The 26,641-nt window shown below is 45.4% G+C and overlaps 1 protein-coding gene across 1 annotated transcript in view; it reads left to right on the top strand.

Moving 5' to 3' along the window:
- IARS1 (isoleucyl-tRNA synthetase 1) overlaps positions 1–25,557 on the top strand; it is a 42,763-nt gene extending 17,206 nt beyond the window's left edge. The window contains exons 15-34 of the mRNA XM_080918837.1: positions 952–1,025; positions 2,143–2,337; positions 2,722–2,808; positions 3,983–4,066; positions 4,838–4,982; positions 6,620–6,740; positions 8,017–8,108; positions 9,454–9,531; positions 10,475–10,596; positions 10,975–11,077; positions 11,293–11,376; positions 13,063–13,237; positions 13,640–13,752; positions 14,551–14,646; positions 15,341–15,517; positions 16,702–16,807; positions 21,340–21,465; positions 22,607–22,750; positions 23,487–23,639; positions 24,894–25,557. Of these exons, the coding sequence (XP_080774963.1) occupies positions 952–1,025; positions 2,143–2,337; positions 2,722–2,808; positions 3,983–4,066; positions 4,838–4,982; positions 6,620–6,740; positions 8,017–8,108; positions 9,454–9,531; positions 10,475–10,596; positions 10,975–11,077; positions 11,293–11,376; positions 13,063–13,237; positions 13,640–13,752; positions 14,551–14,646; positions 15,341–15,517; positions 16,702–16,807; positions 21,340–21,465; positions 22,607–22,750; positions 23,487–23,639; positions 24,894–24,976 (2,358 nt within the window). The 3' untranslated portion in view covers positions 24,977–25,557. The remainder of the gene's footprint in view (positions 1–951; positions 1,026–2,142; positions 2,338–2,721; positions 2,809–3,982; positions 4,067–4,837; positions 4,983–6,619; positions 6,741–8,016; positions 8,109–9,453; positions 9,532–10,474; positions 10,597–10,974; positions 11,078–11,292; positions 11,377–13,062; positions 13,238–13,639; positions 13,753–14,550; positions 14,647–15,340; positions 15,518–16,701; positions 16,808–21,339; positions 21,466–22,606; positions 22,751–23,486; positions 23,640–24,893) is intronic.
- Positions 25,558–26,641: the final 1,084 nt, after the last annotated feature.

Here is a 26,641-nt window from a genome sequence, read left to right as displayed (position 1 = left end):
CTGTCCTCTGTAGAGAGCATGCCAACAGTGAGAGCAAAGCATCCCAGGGTTCAGTGGATTCCATACAAGGACCTGAGAGGCAACAGTGACGTTACTGAGTCAGAAACCTTTTCAGAACTGAAGGGAAGGAGCAGAGAAAAGCCCTGGGTGCCCAAGAAGCAGAGGCCTTTCCCTATGTGAAAGCCCAGACCTCTGCTGATGTAACCCCTCTCTGTCAGGTGGTCCTCATCTCCCGGTCCACCTATCTCCACTCCAACTCTTTACCTGAGCATGGTCCTAAATCCTTGTGAGTTAGACTACTTTTATTTTTACTATGCTCCCCAACCCCCCAGTACAATAATTTAGTTTTAGCCTTTGCTCGGAAAGATGGCAGATTAAAGAGCAAGATCCAGGCGGAAGGAAGGAAGGAAGGAAGGAAGGAAGGTCTCATTGGCTGGGCTGAAAAGATGGCTGAGGGTTTAAGAGCACTGGCTACTCTTCTGGAGGTCCCAGCAGCCACATGGTGGCTCACATCCATCTATGATGGGATCTAATACCCTCTTCTGGTGTGTCTGAAGAGAGCAACAGTGTGCTTACATACATAAAATAAATGAATCTTTTTTTAAAAAAGATGTCATTGGTTAAGAGTCTAAGACATTTTATTTATTTTGGACAGAGATTGATAAATCCTCAGGGATGCCTGTTTAGGTGGTGGCTGTGGGTTTAGGGGCCTGTGCTGCAGACCTGCAGAAGAGGAGTCATGGGAACAAAGTCAGCACTGGCTTCTTTGGAGCCCAAGGTCTTGCCTGAGAGATGAGCCCTGTCAGTGGTCACTGCCCTGTAGCTCAGAGTGCTCCATTAACCCGCCTGTAAAGACAAGTCAGGTTTCTACAGCCGATCAGCAGGCTGCCTGAGCGACCTCAGCATAGTCTCCTTAGCTCTGAGGAGTTCCTGTTGTCTTTGTTTTGACAGGTAGTGTGCATTGGATCAGTGGCAGAGCTTGAAGAATTGTCAGGAGCAAAAATCTCAGATCTCCACAGAGAGAGGTCAGTTTCCAAACACCTGACTCAGTCCCATGCTGCCGTCCTGGTAAGGCCACCTCCTGGGAGTTACAGATCTGAACCTGGAAATCACTGGCCTGCTAGCTACTTGGTTGATGAGCCATGTTGGTTTGTGGCGTGCACCCTCCCTCATTGATTGAAATGTCACTTAACTTTCTGTGGTACATGACCTTTCAGATTGATGGCCCCTAGTGGCCTCAGTCTTTGTCCATTTTTGAGACAAGGTATCACAGGATATAGCTCTTGCTGTCATAGAAGTCCCTTCGTAGGCCATGCTGAACTTGATCTCACAGAGATCTGCCTGCTTCTGCCTCCTGCCCGAGGGCTAGGATGAAAGGTGTCTATCACCTCTCTGGGCCACGGTTTATTTTCCTTTATTTTTTGCATATGCACTTCCCCACTAGTCAGTGTGTTCAGATAAGTGCAACGTTAGTCAAATCCTTTCATTGAATGGCTTCTCTGGAGTAACCTTGCACACACCTAGATGGTCTAGATAGGTTCATCACTCTGGCTGTTAATACAGTCAGGATCCTTAGGCGTGGATGTGAATGGGTGTTGGTAGAATAACATGGCAGTCATAGGACTAAGTATACACCCTAGTACTTAAAGTAAAAGTCAGGCATGACCGCTGAAATCAACTCTCAGGAGGCAGAGGCAGGAGGAACGAGTTCAGAGTCATTCACAGCTACATAACAAGTTCAAGGCCAGCCTGGGTTGTGAGGCCCTGCCTCAGAATTAGGGAAGAAAAAAGGTATGGTAAATACATAATCTGATTGCACAGTTGTTTATGTGTCACCATTAACCCCTGTGAGTCATGCACACTCTTATATGCCGTGCCTTCTCTTCTTGCTGCACAGTTTCCTTTGCATCCCACCATCACAAACATAAATAAATAAAGCATTATGTCACATTACCCCCTGCACAATGTCACTAGTCAAAAGAAAATCTTTACTCTCCCTTGTCACCTTATAGGGCCACCACTGTACATGTAGTCCGTCATTTACCAAAGGACGGTAGCATGACACATGCCTGTGCTCTTGTCAGAATGGCATTTAAACTGTTCTTCACAATGAATAAAGGTGACAACTTTTCTGTTTGTCAGCATTGACCACCTGACCATCCCATCCCGCTGTGGGAAAGGACCTTTGCGGCGCGTCTCTGAGGTGTTTGACTGTTGGTTTGAGAGTGGAAGTATGCCCTATGCCCAGGTTCATTATCCATTTGAGAGCAAACGCGAGTTTGAGGATGCCTTTCCTGCAGACTTCATTGCCGAAGGCATTGATCAAACCAGAGGATGGTACGTTACTCTTATACGTGCGTAAATTCTGTTTTGCCAATCAGACTCTTTGAGTGATCTGTTATGGGCATAATGTGTCTGCATCTATCACTTTACATGGTTCTCAAGATGTATAATACAGGGTTGGCCAGGTAGCCCAGTAAGTAAATGTGCTTTCCACCAAGTCGGATAACCTGAGCTGGAACTTCAGGACCCACACGGTGGGAGGAGAGACAGCACTCTCACATACCCTCTGGCCTACACAAAAGCCATGAGGAAAACAAATAATTAAAGAAGTAAAATGAATCAGAGCTAAAATTTCAGTCTAGTGAATAAATACATTTTCCTGTGCTTAGGTTCCTTTTCTACCACTAATGAATTATTCTGGCTTTTTTTTCCCCCCAGGTTTTACACCCTGCTAGTGCTAGCCACCGCCCTCTTTGGACAACCACCTTTCAAGAACGTGATTGTGAATGGCCTCATCTTGGCAAGGCAGGTGTACCCACCCCTCCCTGCAGTGATGAGTTTAGGCTCCTGTACACTTTATTCTGCCCTTGAACTTTGTCTCCAAAGCAAAGAGGAAAAGAGTAGCCAGACCTGCAAGTACACTGCCACCCGTAACAATACCGGTCAGAGCAGTGTGATGTGGGCTCTGCAATCCTGCGCTTTGGTGATGAAGGAACAGAAAATGCCTTGCTGAAGATACAGAGCAAATGAGTTGGTAAATTCCCGTTCCAGTCACAGGCACCGCGACCTATAAATTGGTCTTTTCCCCATCCCAATATTTCTTGTTGGTACTGAGATTTCCTGCATGCTCTACCTCTGAGCTGCACCCCACTCCAGCCCTTTAGTGGTTTTCTTGGCTGACTGGGTGCCTCTGTATGCAGAGCGCTGCTGAGCAAGCTGATGACTTAGGGTTATTCTCTGGAGCCAGTGTTAAGGTGGAAGGAGAAAACCAACTCCTCAAGTTGCCCTCCAACCTCCATGCACACACCACCACAAACACACATCAGCACACACATCTAAGTATACAACTTTGTCTCGTGTCGGTTCCTGCAGTCAGTACAGCTGTGCCATTAAACAGCTCCACCACTACAGTACCTAGTTCTTCATAATGACACCTCTCCATCCCTGTTTCCCACTACAGTACCTAGTTCTTCATAATGACACCTCTCCATCCCTGTTTCCCACTTCTCTGGAATAAATGCTAGGGCATCTTCCTGCTCTAGCCAACCTTGGAACTCCCCTTCCCCTAGAAACATAGCTGTGCTGTGATATTAAAAGACTTTAAGTGGCTTAATGGGTGTCAGCACTTTCTGTGCAAGCCCGGCGACTTGACTCGATTGGATTCTTGGAACCCACATAAAGATGGAAGGAGAGGGCTGACCCCACAAAGCTATCTGATCTCTGCTTGAGTGCTATGACCCATTCCTCCCATACACACACACACATACACACACACACACACACACCAAACTCACATATACAGTAGTAACAAGTAAATTGAATATAAAAGACCTAACAAATAGAAACAAACCACCTTGCCATTGTGACTTTCACCAGCATATATTTGCCCCCCTTTCATTAGCATTAGCATGTTTACATCCATATATAAAAATCAGCTATATTTACTGACTTATTTGATGCCTACCTTTTGTTTTACAAGTGATGGCCAGAAAATGAGCAAGCGGAAAAAGAACTACCCAGATCCGGTTTCCATCATCAATAAGTATGGTGCCGACGCCCTGAGGTAGGAAGCAGCCCCTTTGCTCCTGTGTATCTCATGTAATCATCCCCGGAGTGCCCTGTGATTAGACTTCAACTGTTGGGTCTCTGTATGGGGAGTTAGGCTTTTATAGTTGGTGGCTCTCAAATCTAGAAGTCTTTGATGACTGGAAAATGTCCTGGATGCCATGTGCCAGCCATGACCTCCCAGGCAGGTGCATATAGTCTCTACCTCAGCTTCTTTCTAGGTTCCCCATCTTGTTGGTATTAGAGTTCTCCCTCTGTCTCTCCCTCCCTCCACCCCCCCCCCACCAGAACAAATAAATTAATTCATGAGGTTTTAGAGAACTTTCAGCTACTGTTTGAACAGCCCTGCTCCTGTCACATTTAGGTTGCAGAAGCCTAGAGCACTTGTTCAGTATCTCCCATGTCGTAGGTGAAACCCACACCTAGGCCCACGCTGTGCTTTCATACAGTTCCCTGTGCTCTGGAAACAGAGAGGCTGGCCCTCCACTCACTCATCTGTCTGTCTGGGCTGGGCCGTTCTCCACACTGAGGGTGGTCCTCCAGAGTGTAGCGGATCTGATGAACCGGCGTGCACCTGTGGTGGGGGTGCCCCTGTTTAAGCACTGCTCCTCTGCAGAGGAAAGAGTTTGACCTGGTCTTCTTCATCTTTAGTAAAAGGAGAAAGACTTAGGTGATCTGAGGAGGAACTGGCACGTTTGCCTTCTCAAAGTAGTAATACTTGGTTTGCTGTCTGTGTAACTTTTCTGTGTAAATTTTCTGCTTCTACCAGGTTATATCTGATCAATTCCCCCGTGGTAAGAGCAGAAAACCTGCGCTTCAAGGAGGAAGGTGTGCGGGACGTCCTCAAGGACGTGCTACTCCCGTGGTACAACGCGTACCGCTTCTTCATCCAGAACGTCTTTAGGCTCCACAAGGTATGGACAGCATTGGTGTGTGTATGCTGAGCTGTGGGCTGGGCCTGTGTGGGATCTAGAGGCCACTTTCTTGTGCTGTCTGCTGATGTTGGATAACCAGAGGCACAAGGAAGCCTTACATGATAATGCAAGAGGTGTCTGGTTCTCTGTAGGACGTGGCCTCCTTAATATAAATATAGTTTGGACAGCCAGTTCTTTGTCTCAGATTCTATGCTGAGTGTAATTCTTCTCTATTCAAGGAGCTGGTGGGGTGTGAAATCACAGACAGTATGAGAGGCAGCTACAGTTTACCCGACAAAGGACAGGGACAGACCCGGAGTCGTGCTGTTGACTTGAGTGAGCAAAGAAGACTTGTATGAGGAAGCACTGGGCTGAGAATAGAGAGGGGCCATCAGCTCTGAATCAGTTGCTAGGTTTAAGAATAGCAGTTGGGATGTATGTGAACCTGAGCCTCAGATTGGGCTTCCCATCATCTCCTGAGAAGCCCTTGGTCTGCAGCCACCTCTCCGAACTCCAGACTGACTGACTACTTTCAGTGCCCAGCATCTTTATCACTAACACAAGTTATGGTATTGTGTGTATACGTGTTTATGGTGGAGCCCATGTGTGCTCAGCTTCTTATTCCAGCACCTACCAATAGAAGTACTGGTAACTTACCCTGGAGCATCTCAGGAGCTAGCAAGTGGGACAGTGGTCCATTCACTTGCTTCTACTGCCTTTAGATTCAACTTAGCTCTTCCACTGAGAGCAAAACAGAAGTATTATTTGCATAGGACTTCCAGGTATGCTGTTCCCTGGAAATTTAGAAGGCAGGCATCTTTCTTTGTAATTATGCCACCTTTCCTGTACGTGGTGCCAAGTAGGGAGAACATTCCGAAAGCTTGGGTGCTTGGCACACCTGTTGGCGTGGAACCTCACACCTGACCACAAAGAGGCCCATCTGTACAGAGCAGGGCTGCACCCACCATGAGGTGCTCAAACACAGGCAAACAGTCCTCACCATTTCTCCTCCAACATGCTGCTACCCGAGAAGTGCAGCTGGCAGGAAGTTCAGTTTGCAGAGCAGGAGCAGGTGAGGTGCCTTCAAGATCATGCAGGGCTCTTGATAAGCCAAAGGAGACATGAAGGGTTTCAGGTAAATCCTGCAAGTTAGCGTAGAGTTGTTTCCTGGTGCATGTTTCAGTGTGCAAAAGATCCAAAGGTCCTAGGTTTTACTGCCTCCTTCCATAGGTTTACAGTAATCCAACCCTAAGGTCTCTTCTTTTTAATTAATAAAAAAAAAAAAAAAAAAATCAGGATTCATTGAGGATTTAATGGTGCTCATCCTGAATGTTGCTGACTTGCTACCAGGGTCTGGGATCATTTTGTATTTCACCATTTCCTTCCATTTTACTGATGGAGAGCATCTGGTAGGCCTGAAGAGGTGACTTAGCTGGCAAGAGTACTTACTTTGTCCAGAGGACCTGGACTTGGTTCCCAGCACCCATGTCACGGGGCTCCCATCCACCTATAATCCCAACTCCAAGGATGCAGTGTCCTCTGCCGACATCCATGGGCACAGGTTCATGCACATGCGCGTGCTCTCGGTATTAGTTCATGCTTTGTGCATGCGAACATCTCACTGAGCGTCTCTGTAGGAGGAGGAAGTGGAGTTCCTGTACAACGAGCACACAGTCCGGGAAAGCCCTAACATCACTGACCGGTGGATCCTGTCCTTTATGCAGTCGCTCATAGGGTTCTTTGAAACCGAAATGGCAGGTGAGTCTTCTTATGCCGTCTTCCCAGGGGTTATTCTCTTTATAATTGTTCTTTCAGCATTTTAAATGTTTTCCCTTATTACCATAGAGGAAGTTTTGAGAGATAACCCAGAAGTACAGCATGGTGGCCTTATTAGGTGCAGAAAGGAGTTTGTTTCGGGGCTCTGGGTAATTTTTTCCAAGGAATGCAGACCCATTCTTGTGCAGAGGACTTGTCTGAGAAGCCCATCATCTTTCAGCATGAGCTTCCATGACTTCCTGTGCAGTGTCTCTAGATATCACATACCTAGGACAGAACTCTGTCTGCCTAGGAACTAGATAGATCAGTGTCTGTATGAGGGTCATGTATGGGAGACTAGTCACACACAAAGAGGATAACTCCTGGCCCAGGTAAGAGCCAGCTTTGTTCGTTCACCTTCCTACCCACAGAAGCGCCATCAGCAGATCGTGAGAAAACGTGTCTACAGGGTGGTGTGGGGCCGGCAGTTCCTGTAGGTCTCTCAGGAAGAGCTGCTGCCCCAGAACTTAGTCCTCTCTTTACATGTTACAGTCATTTACTCTGTGAGGTGAAAACTGAACATGGGAATCTTAGGTTTCCCTGAAAGTAAGGGGTGGGGAAGCTCTAGACATTGGCTTTTCCTCTTCAACAAAGAAAGCCCCAGTTGCTGAAACTATATAGACATGTTTGGCCAGCAGTGTCTGTGGGCCTGAGGTCTGTTTTCTGTGAACTACAGTAAGAGCAGCTCTGCCCTCTGCATCTTCTCCCAGTGCAGTAGTGGGGCTGTCAGTGCTGTGCATCAGAAGAGCTGAGCAGCATCTTGTGTCAGCCAGTAGAAAGAGTGATACTGCCGTTCCATGTATATACCACGAGCATGTCTCCTCAGGCTTTGCCAGATATCCTCTTCCTGGCAAAATGGAGCTGTGCCTCTCAGCATTTAAGGCAGGCTTTCTGCTACTTTCTAGTTGAGGTAGGAGGCAGCACAGTGGTGTGGAGCTGGGTTCTGTCCCACATTTCTGTTCACGCCAGGTAATGTAGTTTCTCACCTGTGTGGGTTTGCCTGTCGCTCATTGTCATTTTTGAGGGCTCCTAAACACTTTGCTTGTCATGTCGTGTATTCATTATATATGAGCCATCTGATTGGTTGATTCTGATTCGTATATTCATAATATATGAGCTATCTGATTGGTTGATTCTGATTCTCATTGTTCCCTTAGGGAGTGAAACGCCCTTGAATGAAGGCCTGTCCTGGGCTGCCTGACTAATATCTTACTTTTAGCTTACAGGCTATACACTGTGGTGCCTCGCCTCGTCAAGTTTGTAGATATTCTGACCAACTGGTATGTCCGAATGAACAGGAGAAGATTAAAGGTAAGAACTGGTAGGAGTTATGAAAAGTCTGAATTTCATGTCAAAGGTTAGGGAGAAATGTCAGCCGTGATGGTGCACGCCTTTAAACCTAGCACTCAGAGGCAGAGGCAGGTGGATCTCCGAGCTTGAGGTCAGCCTGGTCTACAGAGTGAGTTCTAGATCCCAGGAAAGCCAGCACTACACAGAGAAAACATGTCTCCAAAACTATGGAGTATGAAAAAGGTTCGAAGGGGGACAGCATCGCATTGCCAGTGCTGTTGTGAAGATGCCTGCTGCTTACGGCACATCAGCTGTAGTGAGTGCAGCGTGGCAGAGCTGGACTTAGATCTGAAAGTCATTCTGCATATTCTCATGATTCACCGTGGACAAGTTCTCAGGGGTGAAGTGTTGAAGCTGGTGCAGTAGTAAATTGAGCAGACGTCCTAGAATTTCATCAAGTATGGCTGTCATACTCCTTAAAGGAAACAATTGTGTATGACTTTTCCCTAGAGACGTGAACAAATGTCTCCTCACCATAGATAGCATACCGGTGACAACCAAAGAATTTGCCCCCGTCCAAGTCTAGCTATGTGAACCAATGAGTTTATTGGGGGGTTCCTCACAGGACACTGGATGAGGGGTGATAGGGACATAGATAACTCAACAGCGCTGCATCATCAACAAAACTTCACCCCAGAGTGATGACAACTCAGGCAGCATTCTTTCAGCTCCTACACACTGGGAGGCCACTTGGCTGGGCTGAATGACCCCCACAGCCATTGATCTGCTTGTAAAACCTTGGGAAGGGGCTTCCTGAGAGTTAGGGGTTTGTTTTACTTTCAGACTTTTCAGCCTGGTTCCTGGTGAGGTGTTTCAGATTGGACGAAGGCGTTACACAGCAGCACACTGTGATCAGGCATTTGCTGGGGACAGAATTCTTCCCAGCTGTTGGGGTCTTAGCGTGAGCATGGCGTAGACACTGGCCTCCAGACGCACTGCCATATGCAGAATTTATAGTGAGATAAGTCAGTGACAGATTCCTCGATGCAGAAAGTTTTTCCCTAACATGAATCAGTAAAGTTATTTTAAAACCACACAGCATATACCCTTTTTTAATAAAGGAAAACCTTACCTTATTGGAATCTACCTCCACACCTTCAAGCCTGGCCAGTCCTTGGCTCCCCTTTGCCTGATCTCCTGTCCCATACTGTTTCCTCCCTGTCCTGCATGGCCCCAGGGCTGATGGTTGTGGCCATTTCTTCTCACTCCCCCCCATCTGTGTCCCTGTATGCGCCCCTTTTAATAAATGTATGTTTTGATGACACGCTTGCTACCAGCAGCTTAATATTTGTCTCTCATTCTCTAGGGTGAAAATGGGAGGGAAGACTGTGTCATGGCTCTGGAGACACTGTTCAGTGTCCTGCTTTCTCTGTGCAGACTGATGGTGAGACGCTTACCCCTTTCCCAAACTGAGATCCATACAGTAACCCTGGGCTACAGCACCCTCCCCTTCCGTCTCTTCTCTTTAGACTTCTCAGCGGCTTCTATCTCTAGCCCCTTTTCATAAGTAATAGCTTATATGCCTCATTCTAAGTACCAACTGAGGTATATGAGGTGCTTATTCTAAGTTCCAACTGATATACTACGTGCTTATTCTGAGTACCAGTTGAGATGTATGAGGTGCTTCTTCATTGGCTGTTCAGCATTTAGACACAGATCTACTTTTAGGCAGATAAAATATAAATCTTGATAACGTGAAGAACTCAGTAACCATAATAAAGAGATTCCTAAACTCACTCATATCCTAACTTAGCACTGATAGAAAAATGTGTGGTTGTTTGACGTGAATTTCTATTAGTGAACCTGTTAATTAAATGGCGTATGAGTGGAAAATCTGCTGCATTTCTGCATCTTTTTCTGCCCAAGTAGTGTTCTGTATGATACAGCAAGCCTTCTGAGTAAGTGAATTTGCCCTTACGTAAGATCTTGGTGGTGTCTACATCCAACTTCCAGTGCCTGCCTCCCACGATACAAGTGGGGTTTCTCTGCTTTGCAGATATGATTTTTATGCTCTAAGGAATTTAATCTCTGTTCATATTGACTTAACTGATGCATTTAATTTCACTGGTACTTGTTCTGGAGCCCCTGGTTTGGTTTGGTTTTGGATAGCAAGATATCCATAGATATTTTAAGTCCAGCGATGGAGCCTTACTCTTGTACCTCACACATAGGAAGTCATTTTTCTTTGAAAAGGGACATCTAATAACAAGCCTACGACTGTGTATTGCTATATTCTTTAAAGTGACTAGTTTTCATTTCTCAGTCTAAGTGCGGTCAACTGATGACAGGTCTATCTGAATGATGCTCTCTCCTCCATTCTGCCACAGGCCCCTTACACACCCTTTCTTACTGAACTGATGTACCAGAATCTTAAGCTGCTGATTGACCCTGCTTCTGTCCGGGACAAAGACACACTCAGCATCCACTACCTCATGCTGCCTCGTGTTCGGTAGGAATCAAATACAGAAGTGTCACCAGGCCTTGGGAAAGAGAAGTACATGTAGAGTCCCAAGCCCCACAGGAAAAGATGGGGAGAGGGCTTATTTCCCTGCTCTACCTCCCGAACCCCTCAATTCACCTCAGGCTGAAGGGGCAGTGGTAGAAGGGGTGTAATATTCTTAAGAATTGTAGTTGGGTGAAGTGTGGACACAACCTTTGGGTAACCCTGGGAGCACTGTGTCTGCCCCTTGAGGTGGGAGTGAGTGACGTCCTTTCTCAATTCTGGCTGGGGACCTAGCCTGATACTCTTTCTCACTTAAGTGTAACTCTGTCAGGTTTTCACCTTTTAAGAGTAATGATCTTCCATACTCCTGTGTTTATCAATCAGGGAGGAGCTGATTGACAAGAAAATTGAGAACGCTGTGTCTAGAATGCAGTCTGTGATCGAGCTTGGGAGAGTGATACGAGACCGGAAAACTATTCCGATAAAGGTATGAATTTGTACTCAGATATCAGAATTACCCAGACCCATGTCTTGGGAAATTTACCATAGTTAGATTTTCCAGCAGTGACATAATTCTTTGTCCTTTGCTGCAGTAAGGTGTGAATGACTTGACTCTTGCTTAGCTCAATGTTCAGGTAAACAGGTAGACGGATGAGGTTGGAGGAATTGACCCTTAGTTCATGTCCCCTCCCTTCCCTCTAGTATCCTTTGAAGGAAATTGTGGTCATCCACCAAGACCCAGAGGCTCTTGAGGATATCCAGTCCTTGGAGAAGTACATCATTGAGGTAAGTCAGTGCTCAGCCCAGTCAGAAGTGGGTTTTGGTTCTGTTTTTTTCCTAGGAGATTATTCTTTTGTATGCGTTTGGTGGGTTTCTTTACTCTCATCTATGTCTCTTCCTCAGAGTAAAATTTTGTAATTAACAGAAAAGCTTTGCTTCTTCAAATGATGAACTATAGCCATTTGCTCCTTGTGAATGCACTAGGTGTCTTATGTGTCTGATCGAAGGTGGGCTAATGTGCACCCTGCCTGTCTCCAAGGTTTCATTTGCCCTCTGAGGAAGGCCTCTGGGATTTTACACATTTATGCACATATATAATTCTGTCTGTAGCCTTGAGGGTGTCGGGAGCAGTCTTAGACTCACGTCTCCTGTCTTGGACTTCAGTGTGCTGGGATCTAAGCAAATGGCACTATCCCCAGTTTTATAATATATCTTTATTGTGTGTGCATAGTATGTATTTTACTGGCAGCTTCATAATTTATTTAAATACTCTATTTGGGTTCTCATCACCAACAAAGATGAGTGTATCTGTACACCAGTGTGTGGCTGTTGAGTGCCTGAGTGTTTCTGTGCACGAGTGCGTGTGTGCATGTGTTGGATGTATTTCAGAAGTAGAATTTGGTTTCAGAGGGATAGTGCACTCTTGGTAGCTGGGTAATGCATTAAATTCACAGGATGCTTATTTTCCTGTGTTTTAAAAGATTAGGAGCCTGAAACTAAAGGAGTTGGGCTCACTTAAAATTTGTCCAAACCAGGAGGAGAAAGACCCCTGGTTGCTTCCCTTTTCTGTAGCCAAGCTACAGTTTTAGAATAAGAGTAACATAGAGCCATCAGGACCCTGTTGACCATTTAAGTTGTCAGAACTCTGAATGTCTCTAGTTGGTCAAGTTTCCAGTGGGGTTCTCTTCCCACAGCAAGGGATTGTGGGGGAAAGCACTCTTTGCAGTCCACTGTCTCAGTAGTCTGGTGGGAGTGGGAGTGGGGGCAGGTGTGTCTGGTGGGAGTAGGAGTGGGGTCTCCGTGTAGACCAGGTTGTCTTTGAACTCACAGAGATCCACCTGCCTCTTTGCTGTGAGTGCTGAGATTAAAGACATGCACCAGTACCAACCTTGGCACCTTCTTTAAGTGATGTTCAACACACTTGATTGGTCTCAATAGGAACATTGTATTTGCGCCTAGTGTCAGAATCAGAACATTTCCCTCTTTCTAAAAGGAAAGCTAATCTCCCTCCTCATCCACATCTGTTCCCTTACAGTCCTTTACTGGCGATCACAAATATATTTGCCTGTGTATTTGCCTTCTTTAGACATTTCATATAAGAGCAGTTTGCCATCTACTGTGTCTGGCTTGTGTTGCTTAGCATAATGTTTGTATAGTTCATTCACACCGTAGCAAAGGATAGTACTTATTCCTTATGTGGCTAAATACTCCGGTGTGTGTGTAGACCATACTTTATTTACCTAGTCACACCTGCTTTGTTCATTGTTTGGTGCTGGGATCCAAGTCGGGGCCTTGTGCATATCAGGCAAGCATTATATGCCTTGAGCCCGAACATGATAGATGTGTACATCACAGCCCCACCCACTCAACGGTTGACTGACATTTGGGTTATATCTGCTTTTCTCCTCTCATGAATAGTATGGATGTTCGCCTACGTGCCTCATTTTGCTTTTCCTTTGGCACTCACTGTAGGAATTAAATGTTCGAAAAGTTACACTGTCTACTGATAAAAACAAGTATGGTATCCGACTGAGGGCTGAACCAGATCACATGGTCCTTGGGAAGCGTCTGAAGGGAGCCTTTAAAGCAGTGATGGTGGCCATAAAGCAGCTGAGCAATGAGGAGCTGGAGCAGTTTCAGAAGAGCGGTGGGTGTCTGCCTCCATGCCCAAGGACTGCTTCGTCTTTAGACGGTGTTTTCATCTCTTACTTAAAACCTCCATCCTGTTCATAAGAACACAGCTGTAAATTCCAGTAACTTTCCTACCCAGGTGCCTGGTATCCCAGCATGCTATTGTGGCCCCTGGGTGCTGGAATTCTGTTGTAATCTGCCTGCTTTCCCTCCAGTTATATATAATGCAGGCTTTCCTCAAGGTGGTACATCACCCATCAGCACTCTCCACGCTTCCTTCTGCTTGTCCCACACAGACACACAGCACCCAGCACCCCACACTGCCCCTCATTTCACTTGCACCAACCCTTGCTAGCCAGCAGAATGCCAGGGTCATTGCGGAAGGGCACGGTATGCTAATAGTCTGCCTTTCCCGTAGGGAGCATTGTCGTGGAAGGCCATGAGCTGCACGAAGAAGATATTCGCCTCATGTACACCTTTGACCAGGCCACGGGAGCGACTGCACAGTTTGAAGCACACTCTGATGCTCAGGTATTTTTGTGTTCCCTCAAAGATTGTTCAGTATTGGTTGGTTGGTTGGATGATTGATGGATGGATTGATTGATTGATTGACTGGTATTTTTGAAACAAAGTCATGTAGCTCTCTCTGGCTTTGGACTCAGTGTCCTGGAACTCCTCCCTCCACCTCTGGGGAGCATGGGGATTGCAGGATTGAGACATTGTCTCCAGCCTCCTAGAATATTCTTCACCAACAGATGAGAACATGGGCACGTATGTTACCATGCCTCACATCAGTCAGTTCCCTTTTGAGCTGCTCCATTGAACGTCTGCATGGACTGTTACCCTTTGTGCTTTGTTATCAGGTGCTTAAGTGAGCGTTTTGTGATTTGTTCTTGGTGAATTATTGTCCTAGGTATTGGGTTGCACAAAATTAACCCTACAAAAGACATGGAAAGTTGTGAGCCTCCATGTGGGTCCTAGAAACTCCAGTCCTGCAAGATCACCATGAACTGAGCCATCTCTGCAAACAGAATGAGCTTTTTAAATGACTTTATCTTTTTTAAACATCTATTTCTTAGTCTTGCATGCATGGGTATGTAGGCGCAGGTGCCACGTGCGTGTGTGTGTGTGTGTGTGTGTGTGTGTGTGTGTGTGTGTGTAGATCAGAGGACAAATTGAAGGGACCAGGTTTTTCATTCCACAATGTCAGTTTCAGGGATCAGTCTCTAGGCCTCCTGCCTCTGTCCCACCCGCCAGCCCTAGCTGCAGTTCACCGAGTTAGAGGGACATGATCTTACTCCATTGCCCTGTGCTCTGTTCTCTCTGTAGGCTTTAGTTCTCTTAGATGTCACACCTGACCAGTCAATGGTGGATGAAGGCATGGCTCGGGAAGTCATCAATCGCATCCAGAAGCTTCGCAAGAAGGTCAGTTTGTTTCTTTAGGGCTATGCTCTAGTTTTGGGTTTGTACTGGATTTATTTCGGATATTGAGGAAGACAGACAAGGCAGGCAGATAAACATGGTTATCAGTTGATGGTAATGAGTCATTAATCCGTGGGTGTCTGATTATACTATGCAGGGAGGTCAGACCCCTGCCTCCTTCTCCACCCACTCCCTGGCTGGGTATCACTTACTTTCTCTCACCAAGGGCTTTTTTTTAGCCTATCCATCTTTCTTCCATTCCCTTGGTGCACACGGCCTTGACCTGCGGGAAAAGGCATCGCTGAGCCTCTTAGGGCTGAGTGTCAGAAAGCGTACTCCTAGGACAGTGCTGACTAGGAGAGCAGCCGTGGGTTCTCCTCCCTAACCCGGGTCTCAGTGCATGGTTCCTGTCTGAGGAGGGCACTGCAGCAGGTGGCAGGCACTTCCGTCCTGGTTCAGAGCTTTGCGGCTAGCTTTGCTAATCTTCCATTTCAGCACTCATGAGGGGCGGACAGCACTAGGCAAAGGTGTTGACCTGTAGGGGAAAGTGGTAAAGGAACATGGAAGAGCAGATGCTGGTCTCACACGACCTGAGGAGAATGACAGCTCAGCGCACACTTGCTCTGAGTTCCCCAGTGCTTAGTTTGGGGTGGACGAAATGTACTTCTCTTCTGAGTTTTTCTCTTTGACATTTTAGTGCAACCTGGTCCCAACTGATGAAATAACAGTTTACTATAATGCAAAATCTGAAGGAAGATACTTGAATAATGTCATTGAAAGCCACACTGACTTCATATTTGCCACTATCAAAGCTCCCTTGAAGCCATATCCAGTTCCGACATCAGATAATATCCTTATTCAAGAACAAACACAGGTGAGTTCTGAGTTGTGTGGAAGTACTGATGTTCCATGTTGGATTTTGCTTTACATTCATATAGTTAAATCTTGGTGAATTCCAGCCACCATCTTACTTTTTCTGTTGCCATGATATAATATAATATCTTCCAAAGTAACAAAATAATATCCAGTTCAAATAGTGGTCCATGGTGGTGGGAAAGGGCTGGTAATGGGTATGGGGCAGCTGGTTGCGTCATATCCGGTCAGGACGTGGAGAGCGCTAATTGAGCAGCCTCCACAAAAAGCAGGGATGATGGTGCTGCCACCTCTAGGCTGAGGCCATCCACAATGAGCCCCTCAAGATAGGCTCTCGGTGTGCCCAGAGGGTGACCCCAGATCCTGTCAGCAACAGACAGGCATGAAGCCTCAGTAGAGATGAGTGCGGTTGAGACACTGTTCTGCAGGTGCTCGGTAGGCTCTGAGAGGAAGGCCAGGGGAGGAGGAGGGGAAGGAAGGCAGCAGAAGCTTCCTCACGGCAGTTCTCTCACAGAAGGCAGCCAAGGTGGGGAAGTGGCTGCGCTGGCCCATTTTGTCTAAACCAGAAGAGAGGATGCTGTGGATTCTGATATTTCATTAAAAATAAGCAACAACTGACATAATTATTTAGCTTGTTGATAATGTGTGTTGCATACTTTTTTAAAAAATATTTTTACTTTTTTGAGATTAATATAATTACTTAATTTCTCCCTCCTTTTATTCCTTCCAAACCCTTCTATATACCCATCCCTGCTCTTTCAAATTCATGGCCTCTTTATACATTACAGTACTTTCAGGTGTTGCTATGAAAATTTGGCACCAAGATATAAAAAATACTGGCCCATAATTCAAACACATCCTTTATTCTATCATTTTCCTCCTCATTCCTAATAGTAGGACAGATAAAGAAGGGTTAAAAGTGTCCGTTGTCTTCTCAGGTGACAGAGTTACATTATTGTCTCATTCACCGTCTGACATATTGCTGACTCTCTGGACTTATTAAAATCGAGCATTTATCATGTAATTAGAAGACAGCATCTTAGAGAGCAGGGGAGGAGACTGGGTTTGTAACCACAGTGCCTGCCTCAAAGGAGCTTATTGTCTTCCTGAGCAGTGGTTTGTGTGCCTTGCTGTGGGGCCCAGCACAACCACACAGCTGCTGATCACACTCTCCTCTCCCCTCAGTTAAAGGGATCCGAGCTGGAAATCACGCTCACCAGAGGATCGCGTGTGCCTGGTCCTGCTTGTGCTTATGTGAACCTTAACATCTGTGCAAATGGCACAGAGCAAGGTAAGTGCAGATGAGCTATGCTGTGCCTGGCTTAGTTTGTTTCCTCATGTGCTCTTGAGAGGTGGCTTAGGCTTGGACTCGCTCTGCCTGAGAGTTGGGATTACAAGTGTCTTCCACTGTTGTCTCCCTTTTCAGTTAGTTCTGTAACAATCGTTAAAGCAGTCATAGCGGATCATAGACTCGGTGCATTTGCCTGTTGGAGTCAACATTGCTTTTCCATGTTTGTCCCGCTGAGTCCACCTACCACCTCAAGTAGTCTATGCAAAAGCAAACGTCCTATCAGTAGAGAGAAGAGTAGTCCATGAGGAACTGTGAAGCTAAGTGACAAGCAGTGGGCAGCTCCTCTCATCTGGATTTATCTCACTTAGCCCGAACTAGTCAATAATACCTCAACAAAGTCCTGCTTCCTCTGGAGAACAGATCAGGACAGGAGCAGCTTAGCAAGGTAGAGTTACTAGACAGTATCTCTTCCACCCAAACCCAGCAGGAAAGAAAACCCAGCGACTGTACTCCGATTCCCTCACTAAGGCCAACACAGCAAAGCTAGGCTCAGGGTGCTCAGTTCCCACAGGTGCCATAGAAGAGCATCGACCACGTTCATTATGACTTTACGGTTCAAGCCCTTCTGTCCAGCAGTGTTGAGGAGAATGTCATAATGAAGCAGGTGACCCACTCAAGACTACATGGCAGTACTGAGGTCAGATACCACACAGGTGTCAGTCTAGAACCCACTTTGAGCAATAAAATGGCACCTCGTTTCTGATCAGAGAGGTGGAAGCCTAGCAGAAAGTAAGAACTCCTTCCCTTAGTACCCCTGGCTAGAAGTCCTGGCCTTGATGATCATACAGGCTGAAAGAGAACTCTGCCCTAGCAGAAGAGAACCCCCTTTCCCCCGTCAGTGTGACATCAAAGTCAGCTAAAACAGATAATGGTGATTTAGGACTCCTGTGTCAGGGCTAAGGTGATTCAGTTCAGAAGAGCATTTGTTCTGGAAGCCTGAACACCTGAGTTGTAATCCCCAGCACACATGTAAAGAAAGCTGGACGGTCAGAGCTGCAAATGCTTGTAACCTCAGCACTGGGACTGCAGAGACGGGTGAGATTGCAGCAGCTTGCAGCCCACACTGTCAAGCCAAAACACCAAGTCTCAAATTCATTGAGAGCCTATCTCAAGGACAGAAAGCAGAGAGGACACCCCATGTCCTCTTTAGTTCCAGAATGCATACTCTGCCACTCATGCATGTATCGAGCATGCACGCGCGAGCGCACTCGCACACACACACACACACACACACACACACACACACACACACACACACACACGACATAGAATACATACACATTTGTTTGTTTGAAATTGTTGAAGATACCAAGAACCAAAAACAACTAAAGCTGAGTGGAAATAGATAATTTATAGTTACAAACACCGGAGTGTCTTACAAACGAAACAATGAAAATAACATATTTCTCAGGGCTCTGGAGAAGGAAAAGTGTGAGATAAAAGCTCCAACAGATACGGTGTTCTGTAAGGGCCTATTTTCTAGTACATAGATGGTGCCTTGCTGTGTCTTCACATGGTAGAAGGGATGACTAATTCTTATGCTCTTTCTTTTTGTTTCTGTTTTGGTTTGTTTTTGTTGGTTATTTTATCTACATTTCAAATGTTATCCCCTTTCCTTGTTTACCCCACAACTCTCCTATCTTTTCTCCCTTCCCTCTTGCTTCTATGAGGATGCTCCCCCACCTGCCCACCCACTCCCTCCTCATCGCCCCAGCATTCCCCTATGCTGGGTCATCGAGCTTCCATAGGACAAGGACCTCTCCTCTCATTGATGGCCACTAAGGCAGTCATATGGAGCTGGAATCATGGGTCCCCTCATGTGTGCTCTTTGGTTGGTGGTTTAGTCCCTGGGAGCTTTGGAGGGGGGTCTGTTTGGTTGATCTTGTTGTTTTTCCTGTGAGGTTGCAAACCCCTTCTAACTCCTTCAGTCCTTTCTCTAACTCCTTCATTGGAGTCCCTGTGCTCAGTCCAATGGTTAATTGCAAGCATCCACATCTGTATTGATAAGTCTCTGGACAGGGGACAGCTATACCAGGCTCCTGTCAGTAAGCACTTCTGACAGTAAGCAATAGTGTCTGGGTTTGGTGTCTGCAGATGATGGATCCCTGGGTAGGACAGTTTCTGGATGGCCTTTCCTTCCGTCTCTGCTCTACTCTTTGTCCCTTTTGACAGGAGGGATTCTGTGTTAATATTTTTGAGGTGGGTGGGTGGCCCCATCCCTCAACTGGGGGCTGTGCCTGTCCACTGGATATGGTCTCTACAGGTTCTACCTCCTCTTTTTTGGTTTTATAGTCTTTCATAACAGCATCATCTGTTCATAAAGTTTCCAAACCACATGTCCTAATGATGTCTCAGAAAATCCACTTCCTAATAATGTTTTTTGGCTGTTAGAATTTCTACATAGTAATTAGGGAGAGGTAGAAGTCATATATTAATATTCAGATCATAGCACTTAGCTTCCTGAATCTGTAAAGGTGTATGTTTGCCAATTGTGTGTCTTCTCCTGGGAAAATGAGAAGAAACATCTTTTCACCCCATAGAATGAACCAATGACAGACCAAAGAAATGCCGCTGTTCAAGTCTCTCTTAGTGAACCAGTGAGTTTAGTGGAGTTACATACAGAAGGAGTTATTTAACTTACAAGAGCATGGAAGACCCAGAGGAGCTGTTGTCACTAAAAAGCCTACCCCAGCATAGGTGAGAGAGGTTACATCACAGAAGCTATCTCTCCAAGTAGCTTGGCTAGTGGGAAAGTCTCTTCCACAGCTATTATTATTACTGTTTATATAACTTTGAGAAAGGTGCCTTGTGAATCCTGTACATTTCAGGTACTAGCTAGACTTGTGAATTGTTTTCTTCCTGAGACTTAGAACTTTTGTTTACTACTTGAGCTTAATAAGAAGCCTCCCTCCTGGATGGAATATTTCATTATGATAACAACTGCTATACAAAAGTAATCCCACATGTTAGAAGATTTTCAGCCTTTATCTTTGTGTCTTTTCAGTTCTGTCTCTTTTCAAATCTCTTTAAGACCTTGGCGGTTACAAGTCAGGCTTCTGACATACATGAAGTGATGGGCAGTGTGCCCTTTTACCTTTGTTCTTAGGTTGAACCTTCTATGAACTAGGAAAAAAGATATAAACTTGCTTCATTGCTTGTTTTGTTGTTGTAGTTGAGCCAGTTAAATAGGCTCTATAAAAATTAATTGTACAGTACCATCAGGAGGTACAAAAATAGATACATAACATTATATCTAGATACATGTAAATGTAGACAGAAGTAGACATTATAGCTTGCTTTCTAAAATGCTAGCAACGTTCCTAGGACAGGGGAGATAGCTCAGTTTGTGAAGTGCTGAGCCAGGATTAGATCCCTAAAACCGACATACAAAGGCCAGGCATGGCCCTGTGCACTTACAATCCTAGTGCAGGGAAGGCTGATCTCTGGAGCTTGCTGTTTGATCAGCCTGATCTACATTGTGAGTTCCTGGCCAATAAAAGACCCTGGTTGTGTGCGTGTGTGTGTATGTGTGTGTGTGTGTGTGTGTTGTCCAAAGAGTAACACATGGGACTGTCACAACCTCGGACCTCCACCTCTTCAGGTGACTCTTTATTTGGGGAAAACATTTTAAGTCTTGACATTAAAATCACTGTATAAAAGAAAAAATTGACCCATTCAAGTTTGCCAGAAATGAAAGACTCTACACCTTCTGTTTTTTGTTTGTTTGTTTGTTTGTTTGTTTTTTAATTTACTCAGAAGGCTGAAAACAGGTACAGACTGGGAAATCTTTAACACCAAGGCAGGAACAAGCGTGACAATTAAACAGTAAAGGCACAGTCTGGTAGAAACCCAACTGTGATCACACAATACAATTAGAAAATAGGTAATTTATTCAGGAGCCTATACCAATTATAGTTATATACACAAAACAGTTTTATATTGTTAGCCGCTAGGGAATTGAACATTAAAAAAGGCATCTAGTTACATATTTTTACTTGTGAGTTAATTACAATAGAGTGGTTTTTAAAATCTATAGTGATGTAAAGCAAAATTTGTGCTTATAAGGATGCAGAAAACCTAGGTATTGATTCATAGAAATTATGTGTGATTGAATATAATTCTAGGATGTTAGCATTAATCGTGTGTCTGTGTCTGTGTGTGTGTGTGTGTGTGTGTGTGAGAGAGAGAGAGAGAGAGAGAGAGAGAGAGAGAGAGAGAATGAGTGATTAGTATTAAGACTTACAAAGTGCAAACTAAGGGTTGTAAATATAAAAGTTTGAGTCTTGAAAAGGATGAAGGGAGATAGCTTGGTAGTTTTATTCCTTGGCCCACTGAGGTTCGCCAAGCCCCTGGTCAGTGGGAATGCGGCATTTGCTTGTATGAGGGTTGAAAACCCCTTTGCATCCCCTAACTTCCAAATTTAACGTTTTCTTTACTTCACTAAATGAGATCTTGTTTTGTTGGCTTTCCAGGTGGAGTGTTGCTCCTGGAGAATCCAAAGGGTGATAACCAGTTGAACCTTGTGAAGCTCAAGAATGTTGTCACCAGCATATTTGGTGTTAAAAACTCAGGGTTGTCAGTCTTCCACGGTGAAACAGGTACGTGGGGAGCGAGAGGGCATCTTGTCATTTACTCGAGGTGGCTTGGTACATGTCTTCATGTGGTGTCTGCTGTGTGGCAGATTCCTGTCTCTGAGGTAACTGGCTCTTTAGCAGTGTCTGCCTGTGCTGTGTCTCTGTGGTATGGCTGAAACCTGGGACTTACAGGAAGCTCTCATCCTCCCTGTTTTTGTCAGCCATGAGGCAGATCAGGACTCAGCCCTCCCTGCTGATCTGTGAGTTTATCAGACAGTTCCTCAGCCTTACTGAACCCAGACATATCAAGCACAAGGCCATAGGTTCAGTTCCCAGTCCCTCCCCCACTCCAACACACACACACACACACACACACACACAAATGCTAAATGAAGAATATTTCACTGTTTATTTTATTTTATTTTATTATTTTTTTTTTTTTTTTTGCTTTACTCAGCTTATCTGTCCAGAGTTTCTCCCCAAGACAAGGTTTCTCTGTGTGGCCCTAGCTGTTTTGGAACTTTTTCTCTAGACCAGGCTGACCTGGAACTCACAGAGACACCTGCCTGTGCTTTTAGTTAATTTAATCTGCTGGGATTAAAGGCATCTGCCACCACTGCTTGTGCCCGGTCACCTGTTTGTAAAGCAGTCTTTGCAGAGCTGGAGGCAGAGGGTTTGCTTAGCACAGGGAAAGCCCTGGGTTCAGTCTCATATACCAAAAATCCAGTTTTCTACTCTTTGGTTTCATTAAAGCCTGGCTTTGTACAAGAAGCAGTTTTCCTTGGTAAATTAAGTGGAACACTGAGGGTGGATAATAGTGACACTGAGGGTTCCTAACAGTGACACTGAGGGTGCATAACAGTGACACTGAGGGTGGATAATAGTGACACTGAGGGTGGATAATAGTGACACTGAGGGTTCATAACAGTGACACTAAGGATGGATAATAGTGACACTAAGGATGGATAATAGTGACACTGAGGGTGCATAATAGTGACACTGAGGGTGGATAACAGTGACACTGAGGGTGGATAACAGTGACACTAAGGATGGATAATAGTGACACTGAGGGTGGATAACAGTGACACTGAGGGTGGATAATAGTGACGGTGGAAGTGAATACTAGTTAGGAAAAAGCAAGTGACTGGAGAATTGCTTCCTTTAGAAATACAGAACCAAACTGACTTGCTGAGCCTCAGGGGGAGGACGCTGTGTGTGACTGCAGGAGCGTCCCCGTCTCCAGCCAACAGCCCTAGCACTCTGCTCTGTCAGTACATCAACCTGCAGCTCGTGAACGCAGAGCCACAAGGTATGCACAACTCACGGAGCGCTGGACATCAGGGCTCCCTCCCAGGCTCAACTCCCTGACCTAGGTGTGACCTTCAGATCAACTTCAGCACGCAGACACCTCCAGGCATGGTGTTGCACGCTCACCTGCAGTCCCCGCACTCCGGGAAGTTTGTGGCCAGCCTGGGCTGTGTAGTGAGACCTCACCTCTCCATATCAATCTACAAACCATTAACCCCCATGCCGCTTCAGGGCATACACTTGTTTTGTTGTTGTTTTGATTTTTTTTGGTGCGTTTCTGTAGAAAGACTACCATCATTTTTGACAATCAGAGAACAAAAACACCCTTGAAGGTGAAAATTCCCTCTCTGAAATGACATGCCCGAACTATTGACTTGGCAGTATGCGCTTCTTTGTTTCTCAGAGTCTGTCCTGAGAAGTTGGACACCTCCAGGCTCGACCCACAGACTCCACAGCTGCCTTTCTTTCCCTAACACTGCAGGATCCTCACTTCCCACGTCTCTGCTGGAATCCTTGTCTCTTGAGTGTGCACTGGATTGATTTCCTGTGTCAGTTTCTCTCGTTCACTCTTCCTCGCCTCTGTGAACTGTTTTAAGTTTACTTCTGCACATCCTGTGCCTCCAGCTTCAGCTCCTGCACCCCCCTCACAGCCTTCCGCGTTGTCGGTTGGCACTATCTGCAGTCAGTGGTGGACCATGAGCTCTTGGGAATAACCCAGGCTCCTCTTTCTTCCCTAGAGTGTTTGACAGGAACGGTGGGCACCCTCCTGCTTGAAAACCCACTTGGACAGAACGGACTCACCTACCAGGGACTTGTGTATGAAGCAGCCAAGGTGTTCGGACTGCGGAGCAGGAGGCTAAAGCTGTTCCTGAATGAGACTCAAACACAAGGTGAGGTGACCGTGACCTGTGAAAGGTCTGTGGTGCCAGGAACTGTGTTTTGCCTGTGAAAAAGAAGTTTTGAGTATTTGTCTTGTTTTGTTCGTTTTTGCAGTGTCCTTAGAAATTAACCACAATATAGTTAAAAGCAACAGTAGCCTAACAGGTGTGGGCAAGACAGGGAGAGCTCCTGGTCCCACGACATTTAAATTAAAGTGCGGATAATAAGAAGAGCTCATCTCTTTAGAAATAACCTGAACATTCCTACTTCTAGGTAAAGCGCTATTATTTACTGACTTTAAATTTAAAACCAGTCTCTGCAAGAACCAACTCTGGTTGGAAACTTTTAGCTGGTAGTCCAACTAACCCTTTTTAGTCTATAAGCATTCTGCATGCATCTCCCACAGAACAAGAGCTGACATGTTTCTCACGGCTTCTCATGTATGCCTCTCTACAACCCACTTCTCTTGCCCTGGTCAGAATTTTCCTCTGTCCTTAAATGCTGCATTCTGGATTTTTCCGGCTTGATCGCTCTTTTGTGTAAGATGTTCTTTCAGGATTTCCCCTTGTCTTTGTGTTCTGCAATCTGACTGTAATGTGCTCAAGTTTATTAAATGACGTGGGTGTGTGGGGGGATGTCTGTGTGCTGCCACCACAACTTCTGATACCAAAACAACCTCGGGCATTTCCTCAAACCACCCTCAGATTCAGTAATTTGCCAGAAAGATTCACAGACTCACTAACAGGCGCTGTACTCACAAATTGCTTATTATACCAACTGGAGTTACCCAGAGAAGGAGATGTGGAGGGCAGGATGGGAGGTCACTGAAGAGGGATTCAAGTCATCCTTTCCTCATGGAGGAATGGCTCATGTTACCTCCTCTCATGCCCAGCAGTGTGACCACGTACTCTCACCACCCTGGGAAACTTGGTGCAATGTGGTATCCAGAGCTTTGTTGAGGATTAATGTGTAGGTTCAATTAATTCAGTGCCTGCATGGTTGGTCTTTGTCTCACAAGTTACCGACCAGTCCACACACTCCCTGCCCTGAGTCACCTCACTAACATAAGCTAATATGTGACCAAAACCCTGTGCCAACAACAAAGATACACCTATCAGGACTGCCGGGAGTTAAAGATCCCCGCCCCCAGGAGCTAGAACAGAAGTCAGAGTGGCCTTAAGATGGGCCCAATTTAGGCAGCATTTTTTATACGTTTACTTGGAATATATAGAACATTGACTATTTGAAAATATTCTCTCTTCTAGAAATTACAGAAGATATCCCAATGAAGACTTTGAATATGAAGACTGTGTATGTTGCTGTCTTACCAACGACTGCAGATGGTTAACAGTTGTCAGTATGCCCTCAGTCAGCCTGCCCTGAATCTACTCTTTCCTCACATGTGCTCAAACCAACACACACACTCACACACACACACAGGCTCACACACACACACACACACATAGGCTCACACACACACACAGGCTCACCAACACACATACACACGCACACACACACACACACACACACACACACACACACATGAAGGCTCAGTGGAGGTATTTTCTTGGGCATATGTCTAATGTGCTGCTTTAAACCTGATATTCAAATGGAATTGACTGACTCAAGACCTCACATAATGTTCACATTTAACCTTAAACACCTATGCAGTCATGTTGGGAGAGGGTCCTAATGTTACCTCAGCACCACGAAGCTGATTTCTATACTGAGTTCTTCAGTACAGAAAGCAGAAGTGGTTTAAATGGCATAGTACATATACATATATATGTGGCCTTGTAAAACTGATTTGAGACCTTGTGAAGAAATGAATATGTTATATATTTCTGCTGCCTGGATTTTCCTGGGCAATTTGATGAAATATTTTACGTCTGATTAAATCAAAACAGTAAACACTCTCTCAGATACTGTATTGGAAGTACTTATTCTGCCATAGTTTAATGAAACTTGAAATTTGTAATCTTTGAAAGACTAAACATAACCACGTCTACATATTAAGACAGTAAAGTGAACATTGAATATTCCTTCTTCCCAAAATTCTGGGTCCTAAAAGAAGCAGCTGCCAAGACAAAATGAGATGATTGCACACATCGTTACTGGAGGAAACATGCAGGTTCAGCTGTTACTGAGACTCCACACTCACAGTCTGACAGGGAGAAAAGGAAGAGGACCTGGAAGGAGTGCCATGCAGTGACGCTGGGCGCAGAAGAGTTGGGATCACAGCAGACAGAAGGACCATCGATAGAAAAGGATGCTCTGCCAAGGGAGGAGCTCAAAGGCTCCCCTGTACAGAGTTGGGTCTTCATGTCAGCTCGCTTAGACCTTAGGGCTCATTTATAGCATGGGCTTTTTCTTTCTTGCTTTTTGCTTTATTTTTTTAATCTTATTTTAAGGATATTCTGTTACATGTAATTCTTAAATGTATGCAGTGCTTATCTAAGGAGCATCTCAAACTGCCCAGGGCTGTGCTTTAGTATTGTAATGAGCCTGCAGACACCTCAGGACACTGGAGGGATTTAGTTTGCCTCTTGAGGTTTCCAGCCATCTGTGGCAATAGGTTTTCCCTAGTTTTGTAACATTTGTGGGAGGCTTGCCTTCACTCTCCACTCCACTCTCCTGACTCACAACTCTAAAACAGCCATTGCAAGCAGATAGTTATCAAACAAAGGTTTGTTTGTTTTTGTATTTTGTGTTTTTGTTTTTTAATAGCAGAACTCAGTTTGAAGGATGACCTGGTTTAGTGACCCTGACTTTGACAGTCGGTGTGTGAGAACTACTTGAGGTTTATGGCCTTGGCACAAATGCCTCCGTGCATGTTACAGCGCAGTAGCTGAATGCTAGCAGCCAACTCATCAGATCCGTGGATTCCGTGGAAAAGCCATCTGAATGTTGTATACCCACAGCCATCAAAACACTCATCACAAACCCACAAGTTGGAGAAAATGGGAAACAACAGCTAAAATATGGGAGAACTGGAAAACAGATGGGTGGGTGA

The sequence above is a fragment of the Micromys minutus genome (genome assembly GCF_963924665.1).
Source record: "Micromys minutus genome assembly, chromosome: 1".
Lineage (NCBI taxonomy): Eukaryota > Metazoa > Chordata > Mammalia > Rodentia > Muridae > Micromys > Micromys minutus.
Note: the sequence above shows the minus strand (reverse complement) of the source record. Positions and strands in the feature narration are given on the sequence as shown.